General features: G+C 27.5%; 1 protein-coding gene across 1 annotated transcript in view; it reads left to right on the top strand.

The window, feature by feature from the left end:
• Nucleotides 1-17,508, top strand: part of LOC129919309 (uncharacterized) — a 39,000-nt gene extending 21,492 nt beyond the window's left edge. The window contains exons 2-9 of the mRNA XM_056000165.1: nucleotides 11,605-11,812; nucleotides 11,876-12,014; nucleotides 12,448-12,557; nucleotides 12,616-12,778; nucleotides 12,840-12,907; nucleotides 12,962-13,106; nucleotides 16,978-17,035; nucleotides 17,140-17,508. Of these exons, the coding sequence (XP_055856140.1) occupies nucleotides 11,608-11,812; nucleotides 11,876-12,014; nucleotides 12,448-12,557; nucleotides 12,616-12,778; nucleotides 12,840-12,907; nucleotides 12,962-13,106; nucleotides 16,978-17,035; nucleotides 17,140-17,508 (1,257 nt within the window). The 5' untranslated portion in view covers nucleotides 11,605-11,607. The remainder of the gene's footprint in view (nucleotides 1-11,604; nucleotides 11,813-11,875; nucleotides 12,015-12,447; nucleotides 12,558-12,615; nucleotides 12,779-12,839; nucleotides 12,908-12,961; nucleotides 13,107-16,977; nucleotides 17,036-17,139) is intronic.
• Nucleotides 17,509-23,459: the final 5,951 nt, after the last annotated feature.

Below are 23,459 nucleotides of genomic sequence, written 5' to 3' on the forward strand. Positions count from 1 at the left end.
ATACTATGACGAAAGTAGGGTCCTAATTTTTGCAAGTTTAGGGGTGTCTGGCAGGGGCAAACAACCGCCGTAGGTGTCTGGCAATGGACGACTAGACTTCTGAAGTTATCCTTAAGAAAATATAAAAAGATGAAGCGGTATACTATGACGAAAGTAAGGTCCTATTTTTTACACCTTTAGTACCGTTTACCTGCCAAAGCAACCACAACCCAGAATTAAAAAGTCTCTGGTCGTTCTTACCTCTATGGGGGGTATGCACAGACAAACTTTCAGCTGGTATAAAATAACGAAGGTCTGGCCGTCGTGGGCTCTAAGTCTATCATCGATCGATGAGAACTATAGAAATAAAACCTCTATAGTTCAATAACCTAAAATAGAAATCAGCTGATAGGTCCAGAGACTTCCGTCTGAAAATAATGATGAATTATTCCTTAGTTTGTAGTCAAGTTTAAATGATTTAATTAAAAGAAATTTTACACTTTTTTCCTTTTTAACTAACGAAAACTGTCGTATTTTAATGAAACTTTTCATAAAAAATTTTAATCGAGAATAAATGAATTTTTACATCCCTTTACTAAATTTTTTCATCGATTAACGTAAAATTTAATTAAAAACGGCGATATTTTTCGTTAGTCAATGTATTTTTTGATAAATTCATGTAAGGAACTGTCGTTTGCTAACGAGTTTTTTCGTAAATTTTATGAATATTTTAATTAAATAACGAACAAATATTCGTTAGCTAACGAAACTTGAAATGAAATTTTTCGTAATGCTACGAATTTTTTCGTTAATTTTTCTTCTCTAAATTTTGGAATAAAAAACCTGAAATTCAAAAAAAGTGGAGCAGAGCGAAAATTTTTAACCATTTCAGAAAAAACATTTATTATTTTGAATTTTTAATCATGGGAGGGAATATTGCAAATTGAATACATCGAATAAAAAAAATTAAATGAAATACATTGAAAAATTTGAATAATATGTATATGGTGAACTTAATCGTATCCGTTATTGTTTGGAACAGAACCCTTCCATTAGGATTAGGATGAGATCTATGGAATCTGAAATAAAAAACAAAAACAAAACAATAATGTTATAATATTTTAAGAGACAAAAATATTTTGTACCGACTTCCAAAAAGGAGGAGGTATTCAATTCGTCTGTATTTTTTTTTTGTGTTTGTTACCTCATAACTTTAGACTGAGTGAACCAATTTTTATAATTCTGGTTTTTGAAGTCCAATAAGTTTTGTTTTTCGATTCTCTCCATTCCACAGTGGGTCCCGCCATAGGTCAAAAATAAAAAAAGTAAATGTCAATTTTTTTAAATCCAATGATTAAACAACGTTCTACAATCTCCCATCGAACCAAAACCAAAAAAAAATTTGACGGTTACCCTTTTTTTCATTTCTTAATAGCCATTCAAAGTCGGTATATAAAAAAAGGTACAGTTTTTTAATCGCTGCAGTTATAAGGTGTGAACTTGCGATAGTGATAGCGGGTGTTAAAAATTGTGAACAGTATTAAATTGTTATGGATATTAAACGAGAAGGTTGATACTTTCTAAAAACATAAATTATATTGTTAAATAACATTAAGGCTAATTGTAATGGGGCTCGTTAGCGAAGCAATTTTAAAAATTTTTATTTAGCTCAATTTTCATTAAATTAGAGATTTAGTTGGTTTGCCTTCGAGTGCCCTCTACAATTTAAGTTCTCAAATGAAGAATACCGTCCTACCTTTCGAAATAAAAGCGCCGTTTTTTCCCCTTTTTTCCCCTTTTCGAGTAATACGAGTTTAAATGACGATAAAAAAATTACAACGTAAAACTAAAAAAATTCGTTTTTGGCACTATTATTTTTATAAAAGACTGAACTAGAGGGTAAGGGTAAAGTGCTCGACTGACAGGCAGGTCCATTTCCTACATTAACCATTTTTTTTTATATTTTCAAAAAAAAAATTTTTTTTACCTTTTTTTATTTTTCTTGATAATAACCAAAATTTAAAAAAACTGACTTGATGCATTTTTTTGCAATAATAAATCATATAAAATGATAATACAGGTGTTTCATTAAAAAAAAAATGGTCATTATATTCCAAATAGAAACACCTTATTTTTCTAACACAATATTTTTTTTATTTATTCCGCGTGATAAGTCTTCGCACTTTCGGGCAGTGCTGCCATTTCGAAATTTAAAAAAACATGATAAAAAACATGATTTCAGTTCAAAAAACATGATTTATACAAAAAGCAAAATTTGAAAGAAAATGAACAACCACATCGTGACTAGGGGTGAATAAAACAAATTATTTCGAGTTTATTTTAGAAAATAGTATAAAGTATCAGAGGTATAACTACACAGGGTAGGTACTTTTTGTTAAAATTCTTTAAGTGAAAATTATCAAACTCATTTTATGATGGAGAATTCTTAGATCTTGGCTTCAAAACGTTTATAGTTTTTTCATTGTATATATATTTCTATAGTACTATCAATCGAAGAAAATACTTTAGCGACATCTTTTGGTAGATCTGCATTTCAATTTTCTGCATAAGGTTCAAATATAAAATAAACTAGCGATCAAAGCGGTGGCGACGCAAAACAGAAAATTCTACTTCATGAGAGTACTATAGGAATATATATACAATGGTTTTTTTCGGGAAAAATTGCCCTTTGAAGGAAAAAATAACACTGTGCTACAAAATAAAAAAAAAGAAATACACCCGAGAAATAACATAGTGTAGGCTGTTCGTATGGTCGAATAATGCATAAAAATATTTTTGTTATATTTTTGGAACCCTGCATTTTTTTTTTATTTACAAAAAACCATTTTTACAGACCTTACGATGTAATCTATCAATATTTCAGTCATTTTTCTAACAACTCTCAATATGTTATATGTTTTTGGAAAGAGGATTTCCAGACCTTTTGAATGATGTATATAAGTCTATTGTTTAAACAAATTAAGTGTAGGTTTTTATCCCACAAATCTTGAAAAAGTGATTTTTTTCCCAATTTTTTCAACTTTACCCAATTTTTTTTGCAAAATAAAACAAACAAAAAAATAAAGTAAGGTTATATTCTGAAAGAATATACATTTAGGCACAAATTGGCGTATTTGTATGTTTTTTAAATTTTTGACATTAAACGTGTAAAAAGCAATTTTTGAAAAAGTCTGAAAAAATGACTTTTTTAACCAAGCTAAATCTCTAAAATTATAACAATTAAAAATCTGAAAAATTTTCACATGATAGCTACACTTATTAAATTTGAGTCTGTAAAGTTTTAAATTTTTTGAACGAATGGTTTGGCTGGAATTTAAAATTGATCGAACAAGGTCCAAGAAACCCCATGTTATTCCCATAAGAAACTTCAACCGCTTGGCGGCACGGGTTAGAATTAAGTTAGAGACTTGAAACTTGGAAAATATATTTTTTAGTTTATTTCCAACCATATAAAATCGTAGGAGCATAGAAATTCTTATTATTTTAAAATAATGAACACCCTATTGTGCACCTTGCAATTCACATCATGAAAAGCCACATTTTCTATTTACGAAAAAATAGCATAGATTCCGCAGTTTTGGTCAAATTCAATAAAAAAATACGCCAATTTGTGCCTAAATGTATATTCTTTCAGAATATAACCTTACTTTATTTTTTTGTTTGTTTTATTTTGCAAAAAAAATTGGGTAAAGTTGAAAAAATTGGGAAAAAATCACTTTTTCAAGATTTGTGGGATAAAAACCTACACTTAATTTGTTTAAACAATAGACTTATATACATCATTCAAAAGGTCTGGAAATCCTCTTTCCAAAAACATATAACATATTGAGAGTTGTTAGAAAAATGACTGAAATATTGATAGATTACATCGTAAGGTCTGTAAAAATGTTTTATTGTAAATAAAAAAAAAATGGAGGGTTCCAAAAATATAACAAAAATATTTTTATGCATTATTCGACCATACGAACAGCCTACACTATGTTATTTCTCGGGTGTATTTTCAGTGTCGCACCGTGTAATTATTTGCTTTTGTAATTTACCCACTTTTTTTCAAATGGTGGCCATTATAATTATAACTTAAATTACAAAAATGGCGGGAATAAGACTTGAAAACATAAATCAATTTATAATTTGTACTCATTTAAGGTTAATTTCATATATATGTACATACTTCATGTAGGTATTGAATGACTTATTGGGCCCTATCGTGAATCTCGAGGGGAATTTTGTTTCCCTCGGAATTTTTTGTGCGATTTTGAATCTCCCTCGGAATTTATTTTCAGTTAGCAAAAAATCGTAAGAAATGATGTCTACATTCCCCTGGAAAATTGATTGCCGATACCAATAAATTCCGAGGGAAACTTTTAATGATCATTTTCGATCCCATATTTAAAACATGGAAAACATTTCGAGGGAAATTTTTATTCATGATAACCCACATTAAAAATAACAGTTCATCTAGTGAAAAAGATACTGAATAACTAATAAATAATAAATTAGTTATAATTATGATCGAACAGTTTTCAAAATGGATCTAATAATGATTATAATAATAATTTTAAAAAATTCATGCATATTACTAATAAAAGGTACATGTTTCTATGAAGGGGCCTACTTCAGGATGAAAAAATTATTTAATTTTTTTAAATAATAAAAGTAACGAACAAAATAATTTTATAATCCAAATGAAGAAAAAAACTACGAAAAATGAATTAGAATTAAAACAATTTTGAAAATATAGAAAAAAAAAGAAATCCAGGGGGCGAAATACAGTGAGCCCTCCAAATGGCTTTGGTTCGAATAACTATAGTTTCAATAATGTAAAATTATAATTGAAGTGTTGTTTACACAGAGAAAAATAGTACCACCTAAAAAAAAAAAAAAAACAGATTGCTTTATTGAGCAGCTTTATATGGAAATCTTATTAAAATCAACGATTTCCATATAGATTTCTTATTATTTTTATAGAGAAAATCTTAATATTTGAGTTAAAAGTTTATGTATTTTTTAACTTAAGAAAATGCGACCAATACATATTTGTAATTTGTTCAGGTGGTAAAGTGTACGACTTGTGATCGTTTTTTTTTTTTCAAATTATTTCTTGGTGAAATTAATAACCATGAATAAAATAGTTTTAAGGCTGAAAGGCATTAGGTAGTATGTATGTATTAAGAAAAATGAATTGTAACTTAGAGTGCCCGCATAGCCATAGGGCCAGTAAGTTATTTGTAAGTAATTGATAAGTAGGCTAGTTTTTATGAATTTTTGTCTAGCTTTAAGATATATTTAAGTTGATGAATAATAAAAATGAATTTAAAATTGAAAAAAAAGTGTGTGACTATAGAGAGTTAACGTGTTGAGTTTGTTCTCCGGCATGATCGTAGTTTTTTTGTTTTTTTTTTTTGCAAAACTTTACAAATTCATACTTGAAAACAATAAGGAAATGGAAACCTCGATTGTTTTAATAAGAATTCCTTCTTGGATGAAAATATATTAGAGAAATCTTTTTGTTTTTGTTCTATTTTATGTGGTCTATTTTTCTCTGTGTAGAAAATGAAGGTGCTAAGTGAAATATAGCAAACAAAATTGTACCGCCTATGTTAGGTACATAGGTATAGGTACTCTATAATCATAAAAACATTAACAAAAAACACTTTTTAACCCAATATGATTGTGTGTTCACTCATTTTATTTTTTATTATTTTATTTTTATCATTAGTTGCACAAACACCATATTTTTCATCTATTTGTCTACTTATACCCTTAATTTTTAAAAACTAATCAAAAGTAATCGGTGATATTCTGGATCTGTGGTCATTATCTTTTAAAATTGTATTTGAGTTATTATAACATGAAATTTCTAAAACAAATCATTATCATTTTTCAAATTATAAAAAGTCTCAACATTACAGCTAACTTTACTATAAGAGCATGTACGGGCAGTCGTGCATTTTCACTAGCTAGTCATTGACCTTTATTTTTTTCTAAAATCAAGGATATTATTGTCTGGTTGATATTGGGAGCGGATGCAGTTATAATTCGGGTTTTTTCTTATATCTATGGTTTGTGGGGTTATTAAAGTGAACGCCGTTTTCCAACACTGAGAAAAAAAACCAAAAAGGTAGATTCATATTTGAATCAAACAGAAATACATTATGTTTTGGTATGGAATCGATTCGAGTTAAATTTAAACAAAGATTTATTTGAAATAATAGGTCTGTTCCAGACTTTTTGTGCACTAAATTAGGAAGTCTGTCAAATTAATGAGAGTTGGGAGAGAATTCTCTCAGTGGGAAATAAAACTACGAAATACTGCCAAAAAGTCAGGAACAAGTTGAACACCATTATACAACACAATTTCATATTTTATGCTTAATTCGATATACATTAACACTTTTTTAATGTAAAAAACACGTAAACGCGATTCAATTTAAAAATCACTACAATTTGATTTGTTTTCTTCTTTATTTATTTGTTTGACATACGTCAACTTTTCATTTGACAGAACTCATATTTCTGCCGGAAGAAATTCTTTGGGCTAAATTTGTCAGGGGGGGGAAATTTTTTACTCTCTCGTGTGCGCTCTCTTCTACACAATTTTTGAAGTTGGGAACAGACTCTGACCAAAAATAACCAAATATAACTAAATTCGGCAGTTGCAAACTGAGTGTGGAACGGACCTAATGTATAATCTGTTCGATTTAACTTCATTACAATTTGAAATTAATATCGTTGAAATTATAGATAAGCCAAAGAAAAACAAACAAAATTCAAAATTAGGAAAAATATCCAAAAATGGTATAAAAAGCTTTTTCTCAAAATTTAAGTTTTTTTTGAAAAATTTTAATTTTTTCTTGGTTTATCTTAGATTAAAACGGTATTTATCAATAAAATGTTCAAATAAACTCAAAAAAAAAATTGATTTTGCTCATAAAAAAGTAACAAGAAGTAAGTCATTTAGAACTGCAGAAATATGGTGTTTTACTTCATCTCAAAAGTTCAAACCTTCACAACAGAAAAACTGCTTGATGAATAAGCCTGAAACTTTGCATATTAATTTCAGGTATATTAAGCTTTAGTAATTAAGCCTCAGTTTAATCTTTTCGCCCATATAAATTAAATAGCGGTACATTTTCTAAAAAAACCGTAAAAATTCCTATTTTGATAGCTTTCCTAAATTAATCTCAAAAATAAGAAAACATTTTTTTTACAAAGCAAACTTAATTTCTTTGTAGAGAATTAAATGAAGTTTTTAAATGTGTCCTTAAATTTTCTGTTTAGTGATCCGTTGTTGAGATATTGATAGTCAAAGTCAAAAGTATGGTTTTTGGTTTGATGACTGATATTGCAGTGTAAAAAAAATCGTAGGAGTTTGAAACAAAAGGAATTCTATAGCCAAATAAAAAGCCTTTCTAAAAATAATAATCATTTTATCAGAAAAAATTTTCCCACTTCCTTATGAGAGAAGTAAAAACAAAAAAAAAATTTGAAAATTTGGGTTTTTGAACATTTCCAACAATTTTGCTATTTTACCGTTAGAAATAAAATAATTTAATATTTAATCCTAAAACTAGAAGAATAGAGCTTTCAGTTTTTACTGAGATACAGCCTATCGAAAATCACTAAAAAAATCACGTTTTTTTTTTGTTCCCTTAATTTTTTGGGCTATTGTATATATTAAACTGAGTACTTCCGGTTTTCCATGCACGAAGACCCCTCACTAAAACCTATGTATCTTCTAAACGACTTGAGATCCCACTGTGAAATTTGGCATGTAGTTTCTAAATTGTATAACCTTTATTTTAAGACTATTTAAAAAAATATCAAAATGGTCGAAGTTTCTTAAATTTGGATTTGAAGTGCCAACTTCCGGTTTTCTATCGAAAAAATAAATCTATTTCCGGTTTAGATTTCATATTTGAAAAGCACGTCTAATTTTGCATATAATCCATCATTAAAAGAATTTTGTTACCCCTTCGTTTAATTTATATAAATTTTTCAAATAAAATCTTCCCACAGTTTTCCAAAACTTTAGAAGCCCATAACTCCGCTATCAGGGCTTAAAATTCAAAATCCTTCCAGTTGTATTTTTTTAAGGAATTTGAGGAATACATATACCAAATATGAACAAATTTGACGACCCACGACATTTTTCGCTGCTGGTTTCACGTTTTTTTGTTTAAACATATGCTGGCCGAATTTTAAAAAGCAGAATTTTAGAAAGCACAGTTTTGAAAAACAGAATAGAATAAAAGCGGAATTATGAAAACACAGAATTTTCTTTAAAAAAGCAGAATTTTGAAGCCAGAATTTTGACGCGGCTCCCTGCAAAATATTTTTAATCGCAATAAAAATTTTGTTTGCAATGCAAATATTTTTTAGCTGCAATAGCATTTTTTTTAATGCAATTTTTTTAATTGCAATTAATATTTTGTTGTTTTTTTTTAATTTCAAATGCATTTTTACCTATTCAATTGATATTTTTACAACTATGCTCTCGTGTTATTTGAACTAAAGAATTTATTTGTTTTTCATTTTAAAAGCATGTAAAACAATGGTGTTACAAATATTGCTACAAAGCAATATGAATTATTTCAAATAGTTAATCGTTGTTAAATTTAAAACCTAGACAAAAATCTGAAGGCATTCATCACTGGACAAATAATGCAAATCACCGACGGCATGCATCAGCATAGCATAGACCGAAGGCAAAACGTAAAATTTAACGTTTGCCAAAATTGGGAGTTCATAAAAAATGGCACAACACCATTCTCATAGCTCTTATAAACTTGTGAACTATGTAAAAATGGGCTTCGACGTGTCAATCTTTAGACCCGCCCACTATGCGATGTTTTCTTTTTAGCATTTTTGCATGTCTATTAACAGTTGATAATAAGAGTACTATAAAAATAAAACCTCTTCAGTTCAATAACCTCTGAAGCAGTCAGCTGATATGCCAAAAAAAAAAAGTCAACCATGTCGAAATATAAAACTGACATTATGTCGATCTTCCTTCACTTGTTGTTTAGGTGGAATACGATTTTTTTTTAATGAGTGATTGTGTAGCTTGTAGATCATTTAACTAGTTTTTTGATTTGTCAAATAAAGAGTTATAGGTAGGTATTATCCACATTTTTCGCATGGTTTCAAAAACTCAAACCTACTCAAAAATACCTTTAAAAAATAGGTATTTTTCAAAAATGTATGTTTCGAAAACTAGCTAAAACTCAAGTTTTTGTAAAAAATTTCCCTAGTAACAACCATTTAGTCGAATTTGCATTTCTATTTGATTTAAAAAAAAAAAAAACAAAACCGTTCAAAACTACGTATTGTGCCAAGGATTTTTTTTCTCGTAAAAAGTCCAAATACATACAAAGTCGAAAAGGTCAATGTCATAAGGTTAGAAGTTAAAATTGGTGTCAAATGAAAGATATTTGATAGTCAAAATAAAAAAAATAGTGTTGGCATTTTTAAAATGGAAACTTCTCTCTGTCTTATCTTTTTAAATAGAAAATTAAAATGTTACGTATGAATTTATTGTCATATCTTTGTAAAAGTGGTTTGAATGAAAGTCTAAACAGGATGATAAAATTAATTAAATTATTATTAAAAATTTCATTACGTAAGAAATAATATAAAATCAATTTTTTATGTTTAATAAAACACCGTTTTAAATGATTTTATTCAGAAAACGAAGTATGCAACCCTGATTTCTTGTATTAAAATAAATTTTTAGGTAAAAAAATGATTTTTTAACATTTTTTTTCAAAAGGTGGTAGGGTCAATGTGGGTAAATGTAAACAGGGGTAAATGAAAACATGGCTCATAACAAGCTTCAGTTATATCCCTTTGATGCATACATAAGTACAAATCGAGGACGCATGTATGTTTTAACTTATACGTCAAGCTCATTGCTGTCAAGAGAGAATTCATTCGACGTGCGTATTTTCCGTGAAAGATAATTTTTTAAATTGCCAAACAAGTCGTTAGTCTTTCAGAAAAACTAAATATTTTTGCAGATTCAATTAAGTCAGTATAATTTGCAAATACTATTTAGTTTTTAATTTTGATGTAGATTCTATGTGAAACAAACAAATTTTAAAATACAGGACATTTATGTCGATTTGCATGTGTTTACATTTACCCCAGAATATTTTTCATAATGGGTAAATGTAAACAACGTATTGTGGGGGTAAATATAAACATATATTTTTGCTGAAATTATTGGTTTAAATAAAAAAAACGTATTTTTAGTCAATATTTTTAGTGCCGCGGAGTCCAATTAAAGTAGCCAACACCATACATTTCAGTGGATGATGTTGCAAAATCGGTCTTTGACGTAAAAAAAAAATATAACATTCAAAGCTGCACACAATGCATTTTGGGTGCCTATATAAAGATTCAAAGGAAGAAAACAAAAACTTTTATTGGAATTTGAAAAAGTTTTTGTCAAGTACCTTCTTGAACGTTTTTCAAGTTGTAATTCATATGATAAAGAGGAATTTCTAAATTTTAAACCACCGTTTACATTTACCCCGAATTTGTAAAAAAACACAAACATGGTGGGGTATTTGTAAACATGCCATATTTGACAGTAATTTAAACAATTTGGGAAATATTTGTTAATATTTATAAAGAAGAATTGCCATCATTTCATATTTGGATTTGAAGATACCATTCAAGTTGTTCCGTGAAAACATATAAAAATCTAAAGTCGAAAGAAAAAAAAGACATGAAATTGTTTACATTTACCCACATTGACCCTACCTACTTTATTTTGAATAAATAAAACTTAAAAACCAAATTTCGAAAAAAATTCACTAACCCGTTTTCAAAAAATTGAGTTTCAAAAAAAAAAAACTGAAATATATTTTTAAAAAATCAAAAGTGTATTTTGTACGGTATTTAAACGCTTTTGTTAAAAAAAAAATTCATTGAAATCGGGTTAGTCGGGTACGAGATATTCAGAGACCAAAACAACAATGAGTTTGAATGTTTTTACTTTTTGCAAAAAATGCTGTAGTAAAACCTTAACTCTATCAAGTTTTAATACATTTTGGATGAAAAAAAAATAAGTGTTTTTTCTTATACAACTCGCAACTAACATTCTTAAAACAGAAAAGGGTATCAGCTACTTGTGTATAAAAAATTTTTGTTGAAAAAAAAAAGATTTTTTTGTTTTTTTTTTTCTTTTTATTTGAGTAGGGTTTAGGTAATGGAATTGGACTTTGTTAAATTTTAACTGAATAACGAAGTCTCAAATAAAATGATGCAAATAAAAAAACTTTATTTCATCTGTTACCCAACGTTTCATCGCTATTCACGAATTCTTCAGGGATTTTTTATTTAATTTAACATTATGAAAAAAAATTAGTTTTGTTTATTTTTTTATACAATTTTTAGTTTGAAAAAATAACCAACTAAAAATTGCATAAAATAATAATAAAAAAAAATTTTCGGATTTAAAATCAAATTAAACAAAATAGAATGCATTAACTAATATAAATACAATATTCGTTAAAAAATTGGTCACATAAACATACAAACATTCTGTTGATGTTTTTTTTATTAAAAAATATATTTTTTTTTAATTCTTTTTTAAAGAAAATGAATGCGTACGAGTTGAAAAATTTGATTGCCTCGGTGGATTCCATCGACTTTATTGGGTTGGTGCGGTCGCACCCCTTACTTTACGACATGAAGTCGAGGGGTTACAAAAACCCCCGGGAGAAGGCAGACGTTTGGGGTGCAATCGCCCAGCAGGTGGTCCCGGAGTATAGCTCTCATTCGGACGAGGTGAAAGCCACTTTGGGTAATTTAAAAATCGACATCATTAAAATTCATATTAATTATATACATTTTTTTCTTTTTACAGAAGAAGGACTTCAGAAGAAGTGGAAGAGCCTCAGGGACAACTTCCGGAGGGACCATCACCGCAGAGCCGAGGGCAAAAAAATGAGGCCTATGAGCGCCCAAAATCAGGCTCTTCAATTTTTAGAGCCTTTCTTGATGAAGTAATTTCAAAATAAGTTCTCTAACGTTTATTAGATTACTAATGATTTTTTATGTTCTTTATATTAAACAGTGAAAGCGCGACGGGAAGCGTCGGGGGAAGCATCGCGGGAAGCGTCGAGGGAAGCATCGCGGGAAGCGTAGCGGGAAGCGTAGCGGGAAGCGCTTCTGGTCCCGTATCGGTGGGAGAGTTGGACCGCGGCGAAAGTTTGGATGATGATGGAGGTAATTTTTTGTTAAATTTATTAAATAATTAATTATAATTCATCATTAATTGTATCTGTTTTTTAGGAGACGCTTCATCAATGACGAGTATTAGCGCCCACAATCAGGCTCTCCAATTTTTGGAGCCTTCCTTTATAAAGTAATTTCAAAATAAGTTCTTTAACGTTTATTAGATTACTAATGATTTATTATGTTCTTTATATTAAACAGTGAAAGCGTGACGGAAAGCGTCGCGGAAGCGGTGGGAAGTGTGGCGGGAAGCCACCCACCGGTATCAGAGGGAGATTTGACCCGCGGCAAAAGTTTTGATGATGATGGAGGTAATTTTTTGTTAAATTTATTAATTATAATTCATCATTAATTGTATCTGTTTTTTAGGAGACACTTCAACAGTGTCAGAGAGACAAGAACTGGGGCGGCCATCAAATCTTAACTTTATGCTTGATTTTGCAATCGATTTGCAAAGAGTCAAAGGCAAAAGCCGGCGATTGAAGCTAAAGAGGATGGTGATGGCGGAAGTCATCAAAATTAAAAATGAAAAGTAAGAATATTTTTATTTGTAATTAAAAAGAAAACATAATATTGTTTTTATTATTTCACAGTGAAGATGACGACGAAGATGACGATGAAGCTGCAATCGGTGGAGATCGAAGTCCAGATGATGCTCGAGGTAAATTTTGTTTAGAATATTAATTTGCATATACTAATGGAATCTTTTATTTAGGGCATATGTCTGGGACAGAAGAGGAGGTGGATTCAGAGGACCCAGTTTTTGCATACGTCGTTGCAAACCGTATGGATGAGCTGGGTTTTTTTAAAAGAAATAAATTTAAATCCACTGTTTTGTTGCTACTCAACAGTTTTTTTAGGTACAATAAAAAAAAATAAAACATAAAAAACTTAATGTCTTTTAATTGAAAAAAAAAAATATCAAAATAAAAATTATTTTTCTTAGTTCTGGTACAGGCACCTCTAAAACGTAAGCAATAGCTGTTGGCTCCTAATATAAGTGGTTTGATCCACGGCTTCAGATTTTTGTAATGGGAAGATGGAAAAATGGAAAAATCGGAAAATAAGAAAATGGAAAAATAAGAAAATACGAAAATGGGAAGAATGGAAAAGAAGAAATGAGAAAATAAGAAAATGGGAAAGTAAGGAAATGGGCAATTAAGAAAATGGGAATAAGAAAAAGGGAAAGTAAGATTTTGGAAAATGAAAACATTGAAAAATGGAAAAATTGCAAAATAGTATAATATGAGAAGATGAGAAAATGGGAAAATAGAAATAGAAATAGAAATAGAAATAGAAATAGAAATAGAAATAGAAATAGAAATAGAAATTGAAATTGAAAATTGAAAATTGAAAATTGAAAATTGAAAATTGAAAATTGAAAATTGAAAATTGAAAATTGAAAATTGAAAATTGAAAATTGAAAATTGAAAATTGAAAATTGAAAATTGAAAATTGAAAATTGAAAATTGAAAATTGAAAATTGAAAATTGAAAATTGAAAATTGAAAATTGAAAATTGAAAATTGAAAATTGAAAATTGAAAATTGAAAATTGAAAATTGAAAATTGAAAATTGAAAATTGAAAATTGAAAATTGAAAATTGAAAATTGAAAATTGAAAATTGAAAATTGAAAATTGAAAATTGAAAATTGAAAATTGAAAATTGAAAATTGAAAATTGAAAATTGAAAATTGAAAATTGAAAATTGAAAATTGAAAATTGAAAATTGAAAATTGAAAATTGAAAATTGAAAATTGAAAATTGAAAATTGAAAATTGAAAATTGAAAATTGAAAATTGAAAATTGAAAATTGAAAATTGAAAATTGAAAATTGAAAATTGAAAATTGAAAATTAAAATTAAAAAATTAAAAATTGAAAATTGAAAATTGAAAATTGAAAATTGAAAATTGAAAATTGAAAATTGAAAATTAAAATTAAAATTAAAATTAAAATTAAAATTAAAATTAAAATTAAAATTAAAATTAAAATTAAAATTAAAATTAAAATTAAAATTAAAATTAAAATTAAAATTAAAATTAAAATTAAAATTAAAATTAAAATTAAAATTAAAATTAAAATTAAAATTAAAATTAAAATTAAAATTAAAATTAAAATTAAAATTAAAATTAAAATTAAAATTAAAATTAAAATTAAAATTAAAATTAAAATTAAAATTAAAATTAAAATTAAAATTAAAATTAAAATTAAAATTAAAATTAAAATTAAAATTAAAATTAAAATTAAAATTAAAATTAAAATTAAAATTAAAATTAAAATTAAAATTAAAATTAAAATTAAAATTAAAATTAAAATTAAAATTAAAATTAAAATTAAAATTAAAATTAAAATTAAAATTAAAATTAAAATTAAAATTAAAATTAAAATTAAAATTAAAATTAAAATTAAAATTAAAATTAAAATTAAAATTAAAATTAAAATTAAAATTAAAATTAAAATTAAAATTAAAATTAAAATTAAAATTAAAATTAAAATTAAAATTAAAATTAAAATTAAAATTAAAATTAAAATTAAAATTAAAATTAAAATTAAAATTAAAATTAAAATTAAAATTAAAATTAAAATTAAAATTAAAATTAAAATTAAAATTAAAATTAAAATTAAAATTAAAATTAAAATTAAAATTAAAATTAAAATTAAAATTAAAATTAAAATTAAAATTAAAATTAAAATTAAAATTAAAATTAAAATTAAAATTAAAATTAAAATTAAAATTAAAATTAAAATTAAAATTAAAATTAAAATTAAAATTAAAATTAAAATTAAAATTAAAATTAAAATTAAAATTAAAATTAAAATTAAAATTAAAATTAAAATTAAAATTAAAATTAAAATTAAAATTAAAATTAAAATTAAAATTAAAATTAAAATTAAAATTAAAATTAAAATTAAAATTAAAATTAAAATTAAAATTAAAATTAAAATTAAAATTAAAATTAAAATTAAAATTAAAATTAAAATTAAAATTAAAATTAAAATTAAAATTAAAATAAATTGAAATCAAAATTAGTTTTTTTTCTTTTTTCATTTTGAATTAAAAAAAATCATTATTCTATCTACGCAATGTATAGTTTCGAATAAAGTTAATACTTTAGAAAAAAAATATCAGGAAGTATAATTTTTTTGAAAACTTTTTATACACAAAATTGACAAATTGATGAAAGTTTTCTAGCTTTTTTGTTGGGTTAAGAAAAAAATATAAAAAAATAAAGTCTTAATCTTTAACTTAAGTATCATACTATGAGATGGTATTATTATCTTATAAATTGTTTATACGAAAAAGTAGACAAAAAGTTTGCAATGATTCGAATCCCAATCGAAGAACCCTTTAAGTCACCAATTGCTAAAAAGAGACCAAACGAAGTTCTAAAAACCACATGTTGTAATATCATTGACGAGGTTTTGGAGGGCAGGGGGAAAAGTGTAAAAACTTTATTTAAAAGTCAAGTAACACATGTAAAAAAAACAAAGTGGGACTCAGATGAAAAAGATTTGTATTTAAAATTCCACTACAAATCCCCTTCTTTTTATAAATTCTTACAAAAAGAAGAATTTTTGCACTCCCATCGGTGAGAACAATAAATCGGTGGTACGATAAGCTGCCATTTGAAACTGGAGTTTCTAGAAGCGTCCTTGAAAGGCTGAAAAGAAAACTAAAGGATGAACCAACTAGCCATAAAAAGTGTGTTTTGGTTTTTGACGAAATGTCTACAAAGTTGGAACTAGAATATATTGAAAGAGAGGACACGGTTTACGGGTTTGAAGATTTAGGGGAAATGGGAAGAAATTCAAATTTTGCGAACCATTGCCTTCTTCTCATGCTCCGAGGACTGCATAAATCTTGGAAACAGGTAAAATGCTAAACCCATGTTAGTAATTTTTTAACTTATAAAACAGTCTGCCTTTTCGCCTAGCAACTTACTAAAATGGCTTTAGCATTTCAATAAATCGTTCAAAATTTTTCGCTATTATGTTTTTTAATGTATACCTGCATTTGTAATTTAAAATATCTACATTTAAAACATGCGAACAATTTCTCAGTTTGAACAAACATGTTGTATATTTTCTTAAAAAATTCGAAATAATTTCTGAAAGGTAATTGGCTATTACAATGCAAATGTATCTGGGGCCGAACTTACAAATATCTTACAAAACAAACTGGAATTGTTGATTAAAGAAAACTTTGATGTCGTTTGCATTTCTTGCGACCAAGGGGCTCCAAACAGAATGGCCTACAAAAAACTAGGGGTGTCCAGTGCTAAGCCGTAATATATTTCTTTTTTTAGCTTACCAACATATAAAAATATGTTCTTTAAATATCCTTAGGTACTGTATGATATCACACAAAAAAATTTATTGCATTTTTGATTCAGTGCACCTACGAGTATTTAAAAGTATCCGTAATAATCTTCTTATTTCGGATATTATAATTGGAAAAGAAGTTGTGTCATGGAAAATATTGACCAAACTGTTTTTTTGTGAATACACTACTATTAGGTCCATGCATAAGCTTTCAGAAGCGCATACCCAACCCGACAGCTTCCAAAAAATGAATGTGAGGTTAGCAACGCAAGTTTTTAGCCACCATGTGGCATCAGCGATTTTTGCTGCTACCTCTACAAACACGTTCAATGACGAAGAAAAAATTATTGCATTGAACACGGGCAACTTCTTTTTTAAACTAAACAAGCTGTTTGACAACTTAAACAGTTCCAATAAATTCTCAAAAAATCCTGATAAGTGTGCCGTTTCTGATACCCAGATAGAGGTAATTCTCATACATACAGTATAATTGCCATTTCTTTTTTCTTAAGCAAACAATTATGTAAAATTTTAATAAAACAAAAATAAAGAATCTTATCTTATCTATAGGTATTAAGAAATATAAAGGAATCAATAGAATGGGTAAACTTGTGGAAACGACAGAAACCTGGAACTGTTTACTGTTTTGATGGTTTGTGTCAAACATTGAATGGCATTGTACAATTGTGGGATCACATTAAAAGTGATGTGCAACAGTATCTTATCACATCGCATCTGAATACTGATTGTCTTGAAAATACAATTTTCGTTATAAGAAACAATAAAGGTTCTTATGAAAAAAATCCCTCTTCATTTCGTCTTCATAAAAACTTGAAGCAAATGTGCTTCTATAACATAATGGCTCCCGAAACCACGAGTTATGAACTCTCTAACGCCAACAATGTTCTTAACATGGCTGACGTCGAAAGTACATTTTAATAATTTTAATTTAGTTTTAAAAAATAAACTTTGTTTGGTAAATTTAGATTTTTTGGACCCGGAAAAAAAACCGAACCCGGTAAAAAAAAAATGATGAATCCGAAAAGATACCACATGATGTACTTCCATTTCAAGCAATCCCTGGTAGTAAGCAATAAATGATCGATTACAAATAGCATAGTCTTAGCTTAACTCGAAAACCAAAATGCGTTGCAATTAAGCGGAGTTAAGTATAGAATTTTGTTTTTATTTTGTAACAACTAATTACAATTTTGAAAATATGTATTAACAGTATAAAAATAATTTATTTTAAAGATTTTGTTGAAAACATCAATGCTTTAAATGATTCTGTTTATGATGACGATGAACCTAATGTTTGTGAGTTTGACGACTCAAATTCAGAGGAGGAACAGTACCTTTACCAAAACAAAAGCAAGATGTCTAATTGTTACTTCGCTGGATACATCGCCAAATCAATATTCAGAAAAACTAAGTTCGACACGTGCAAACGGTTTATGATGAAAGAACGTCAGCAAAACAATACGTACGAATCAGGAGAGGAGTTAATAAAACACCGGGAGTATGAAGGGACAACCAATGGAGGCCTTACAGTTCCAAATTCAAAGTTTGTAAAATTTATTGAACAGATAATTAAGGCTTTTGAAAATAATTTTGAAAAAGTTTCTTATATAAAAAATAAGGTTTTAAAATTACTTTTAAATGAGATTAAAAATGAAATCCCATGTCCGGTAAAATAGCACACCCAAATTTTATTAAAACATACCTACGCTTAGAGTTTTGCTGCGAGCAAAAATTAAAATAATAAATGCCAATTTAAAATGTTCAAAAAAAAAACTAAAACAACTCGATATAATTAGACATTTATAAAAAAGAACTTATTATTAAATTACATTACATTTACTTATTATTATTATTATTAATTTCAAATTTTAAAAACTTGATAAAATTAGAAAAAGAACTTAAAACTTAAATTATTAAAATTAATTAAATTATTAAAATTAATTAAGATTTTTATACTGTAAGAAAAAAACTCAAAAATACTTGATATTGTTTTTATTGATATTGATATTATAAGACATTTATTAAAAAAAAAAAGAACTTAAAACTTTCATTATTATTATTAATTTAGTTTTTATGTTGAATAAAATAATTATATGCGTTCCAAAAAAAGGTTAAAGTTTTTGGCAATTATTTAAAGGCACATTGGAGTTTGTTTTAAGACGAATAGTCTTTGTAAAAATGGATCTTAAGGTAATATTTTTCTCATACACATTTTAATCGTTGTATTTAGCCAAAAGACACACTGTAAGCTAGCTAAAAGATATAATAGCTATATTATACTTTTGTTTGCGATTAACTTATGTATGTAGAGAAGGCAAGTTTAGGGTTCGTTACAAAAATTGAACTCGAGATAACAATGAGATGTGTTATTACGATGATATCCAGAAAAAACAGGGCCCGCTATTCTGTCTGGCTGTCTGTCAGCTTAAAGTACTGAAGCGATTTTCTTCAAACTTGGTAGCTATATGTTTTGTGGGTTTCCAAAAATTTAAATTTTATTTTTTGGATCATAATTATCAGTACTTGCCATACGAACAAAATGGAAAAAAGTATTGTTCTCATAAATATAAATTAAAAAATATGCATGTTCTTTAGCTAGAAGATATAAAAGCAATGTTTTTTTGGACGGTTGTTAAAGATGTCTGCCATAGAACCGTTTTCTTGATGCATAGCTTGCTCGTCAGTAACGAAACGATTAAAAAAAAAAACAATAATTTTTTGATGTTTTTTTTTATTATAATTTTTTAAAAAATTTTTATGTATTAAAAAACTATAACAAGAACGGGTCATCAATTTCCAAAAAAAATTCTAAAAATTCTTCGTAAAACAAGCAATTTTATGGCTAAAACTATATTATTTTCAAGTATTAATAATGAGTCTTTAAAAAGCTTTCTTTGTATTTACAACAATATTCATCAAAAGAGGAAGTACTTGCGACCCCAGTCGTTTACTAAACTTATACAGGAAACCATTATACAGGTCAAAACCATTTAGAAACACGTTTTAGAGTTTATAAAAACAAATTTTATGTATTTTTTAAATTTTGTACTGAAATTATAATTTAGTTTTTTTTAAAATTTTTTATAAGAAAGCAAGTGCGTGATACTAAGTCAGGCATATTTTTTGCTGTTTTTGTTTATTATGTTATTATGTGAAGCTTTGAATGTGTAGCTACATGAAAGTTGTGGAAAGTTTTTACGAACAAGCTGTTCTCGTTTTCAATTGTGAGTGCTATCATTTATTTGAGAACAAAAAAGTGTGGAAATGAATTTGAATAAACACAATGCATGTGGACAACGTACTTCAAAGTACGAAATTAAATAAATACTCATTGATTGAAATCTCCCATTTATCGTCAAAGTAAATAAATAAACAAATAATTTTCAAATATGAATAAAAAATGTATATTGTATCCTGTTTGAAAATATTTCTTCTGCCTCGTATATCCCGCTCATTGTTGGCATTATCATTAAAACAAAAAATAAACAAAAATGAACCTATAAGTCGTTTCAAATCAAAAGTCCCATGGAAAATTGAGCAAAAATAAAAAAAACTCATTCGCTTACTGGAAGGAAGCATTTATGAGGCAGCTGAACCTTTTCTAAAATTACGATAAAATAATGAAGAACAGTTCTTGATATCCCTATTTTAATTAATTGATCCGTCTGTGAGATTCACTGGGTTAGCCTCAGAAAGCGGAGTCTCCCGGGCTTGCATCACTCCATATCCGCGGACAATACAAAAAAACATACAATTTTACCATTTGAAGGCAGTTGGGATAACTTTGCCGAAGATATTGTTATAGGACTAGGTGAAAATGGACCAGAAATGTCCAGTTTATATGATAGCAATTCATAACTTAAAATTCTATTCACATCTTTTCATTTGTATAATTGGGCAGTAAATATTAATTTTTATTTTTCAATTATTTTGGAGTCGTCACCATAGAAATCATTAATAAACAAATTCAGATTTTTCGTTTGCTTATTTTTTTTCTAGCATTTCTTTCATTCAAACAAGCATGATTTGTTGTTATTTTTGAGTTGATTTGTCGCAATGAGCCAATAAAATTGAGTTTTTTGTTCATTTGTTCTCAATTTTATTGGAAGGGAGAAAATAAACTCTACAATACAAAAATTAAAAATAAATTAAATTTGAATATTACAGAAACAAAAATAAACAAACTCAAAACAAAACTAATACAAATACACCAAATATAAATAATATTGTAGTTGTGGTTACTTGGTAACCAAAAGTCCTTTTCAGGGATTTTTCGGCCATCGAATACACAATCCAATTTTCAAAAACTAGAAGATACAAAATGACATCATTATGATAAAGGAGTCACCTTAAAATTTATCAATTAATTTTATATTGAAACCACAGTCATGACAAAAATAATATTCAATTTATGTAGTAGCTCAGGGAAATTAGTCAAAATATGGGCATGAAATCGCATTTTTCGCGGGACAAAATTTTTTTCATGAAATGTGTTCGGGTGGTTGTCCTTATCATTAAAGTCAATTTGTTGGCATAATTGGAGGTTGGGAACAGCCGCCATCTTGGAAAAGAGATTGGTATCGTTTTTATTGAATAACTCCATTGTTATTCATTTTAACAAAAAATGACAAAGGTAAGACTTATTAACAATAAAATTATCTAAGAAATGATATACAAAACAATTCCGTGAGTTGATTAAATAAAATTTTATAGTTGGTCAAAGTGCGGGTTTGTATCGCAAGGTTGGGACAAAATTACATTTTTTCATATATCTGACGAACTTTTGATTTGTTTGGATAATTCTTCATGAATGAATTGTTGTACTTATAATTACCTATAAAATAAGCCCACAATCGTTATTGTCACCATCGTATTGTAGAAGTAATCTAACTCCGAATCTCTCCATGTACTAGTCAAAAGTAAGAAAAAAGCTGTTTTTTTGCTAGTAGGCCGAGAAAATTTTGGGAGTAGAGGTATAACCAAAATATAAGTACGCAGTTTTGCAGCCATACGCGTGTTTATGTCGATTTCGAAGGTTAGACAACTCTAATTTTGTGCTTTATACGGTTTTTGAGGGGTTAAATAACGTAAGTTTTCCAGTTAATGTGAATGGGCTAAATTTATACTATTTGAAATTATAAATATACAAGCTGATGCTCTATTATTTTTCCTAAATCTGAACACCCCAATCTTGAGGATGTGACCAATAGAACTATATATAAGCCGTTTATACGATTATGTTTTAGAAGCTTTTTTTGTTTATATTTTTGTTTGTTTATTTGAATTGAAAAGCCTGATATGGTTAGTTAAAAAAGCTTATATCGTGAGTTCTATTAACCCCATAGCCGAGATTGAGGTGTCCAGATTTAGGAAAAATAATAGAGCATCAGCTTGTATATTTATAATTTCAAATAGTATAAATTTAGCCCATTCACATTAACTGGAAAACTTACGTTATTTAACCCCCCAAAAACCGTATAAAGCACAAAATTAGAGTTGTCAGACCTTCGAAATCGACATTAACACGCGTATGGCTGCAAAACTGCGTACTTATATTTTGGTTATACCTCTACTCCCAAAATTTTCTCGGCCTACTAGCAAAAAAACAGCTTTTTTCTTACTTTTGACTAGTACATGGAGAGATTCGGAGTTAGATTACTTCTACAATACGATGGTGACAATAACGATTGTGGGCTTATTTTATAGGTAATTATAAGTACAACAATTCATTCATGAAGAATTATCCAAACAAATCAAAAGTTCGTCAGATATATGAAAAAATGTAATTTTGTCCCAACCTTGCGATACAAACCAGCACTTTGACCAACTATAAAATTTTATTTAATCAACTCACGGAATTGTTTTGTATATCATTTCTTAGATAATTTTATTGTTAATAAGTCTTACCTTTGTCATTTTTTGTTAAAATGAATAACAATGGAGCTATTCAATAAAAACGATACCAATCTCTTTTCCAAGATGGCGGCTGTTCCCAACCTCCAACTATCCCAACAAATTGACTTTTATGATAAGGACAACCACCCGAACACATTCCATGAAAAAAATTTTGTCCCGCGAAAAATGCGATTTAAATTACTAATTTCCCTGGGCTATAGGTATATTTTATTAATTTTTTTTTTCAATTCTTATTTCTTTATTCGAAAAATGTTACAATTAACAAACAATGCAATAATAACAAGATTAATGAATAAAGAATGCAAGCTTTTTTATTTCATTAGTTACAAACGGTGACATTGCATGTAAATTCTAATGAAATAAAAAAGCTACCATTCTCTCTTCATTGTTCTTGTAATATTGTATTGTTTGTTAACAGTAACATTTTACTCATTATCAAGTTCCTTTCAATAAATGGAATGCGACACAAAGCATTGGCCACGGCTCCCGCATAGGCCAGATCTTTTGCTTTCCTGGACCTTGAATTCCAGGAAGGCAATGGCTCTAACCGAAGAGATATACGATCTAAATGAAAGTACATTATTGACATTAATCATCAATTTAATTAAATAAATAAATAAAATTCACTTACATGGATCACCTGGACTCCGTCGCGATGTTGCCCGGCCGCCATTCAATGATTCACTGTTAAATATAAAGAAGAATAAAAAATGTTAATAAAGAAAGAAAGATAATAAAATTAATATTTATCTATTTATGTATCTTTCATAGAGCTTAGTAGGTGAGATAGGGATAAAATAGGCAATTGCGCAATAGGATTAAATAAGAATGAGGAAGTTCAATTCGGCATAACTCTAATGTTAGGTACTTACATTTCCTTTCTTTTTGCCTCAGCCAAAATATATACCATCTTCCTGAGATGTTTTTTCTCTCTTCTATCTCTTACATGCTCA

This window comes from Episyrphus balteatus, chromosome 4, assembly GCF_945859705.1.
Source record: "Episyrphus balteatus chromosome 4, idEpiBalt1.1, whole genome shotgun sequence".
Taxonomy (NCBI): domain Eukaryota; kingdom Metazoa; phylum Arthropoda; class Insecta; order Diptera; family Syrphidae; genus Episyrphus; species Episyrphus balteatus.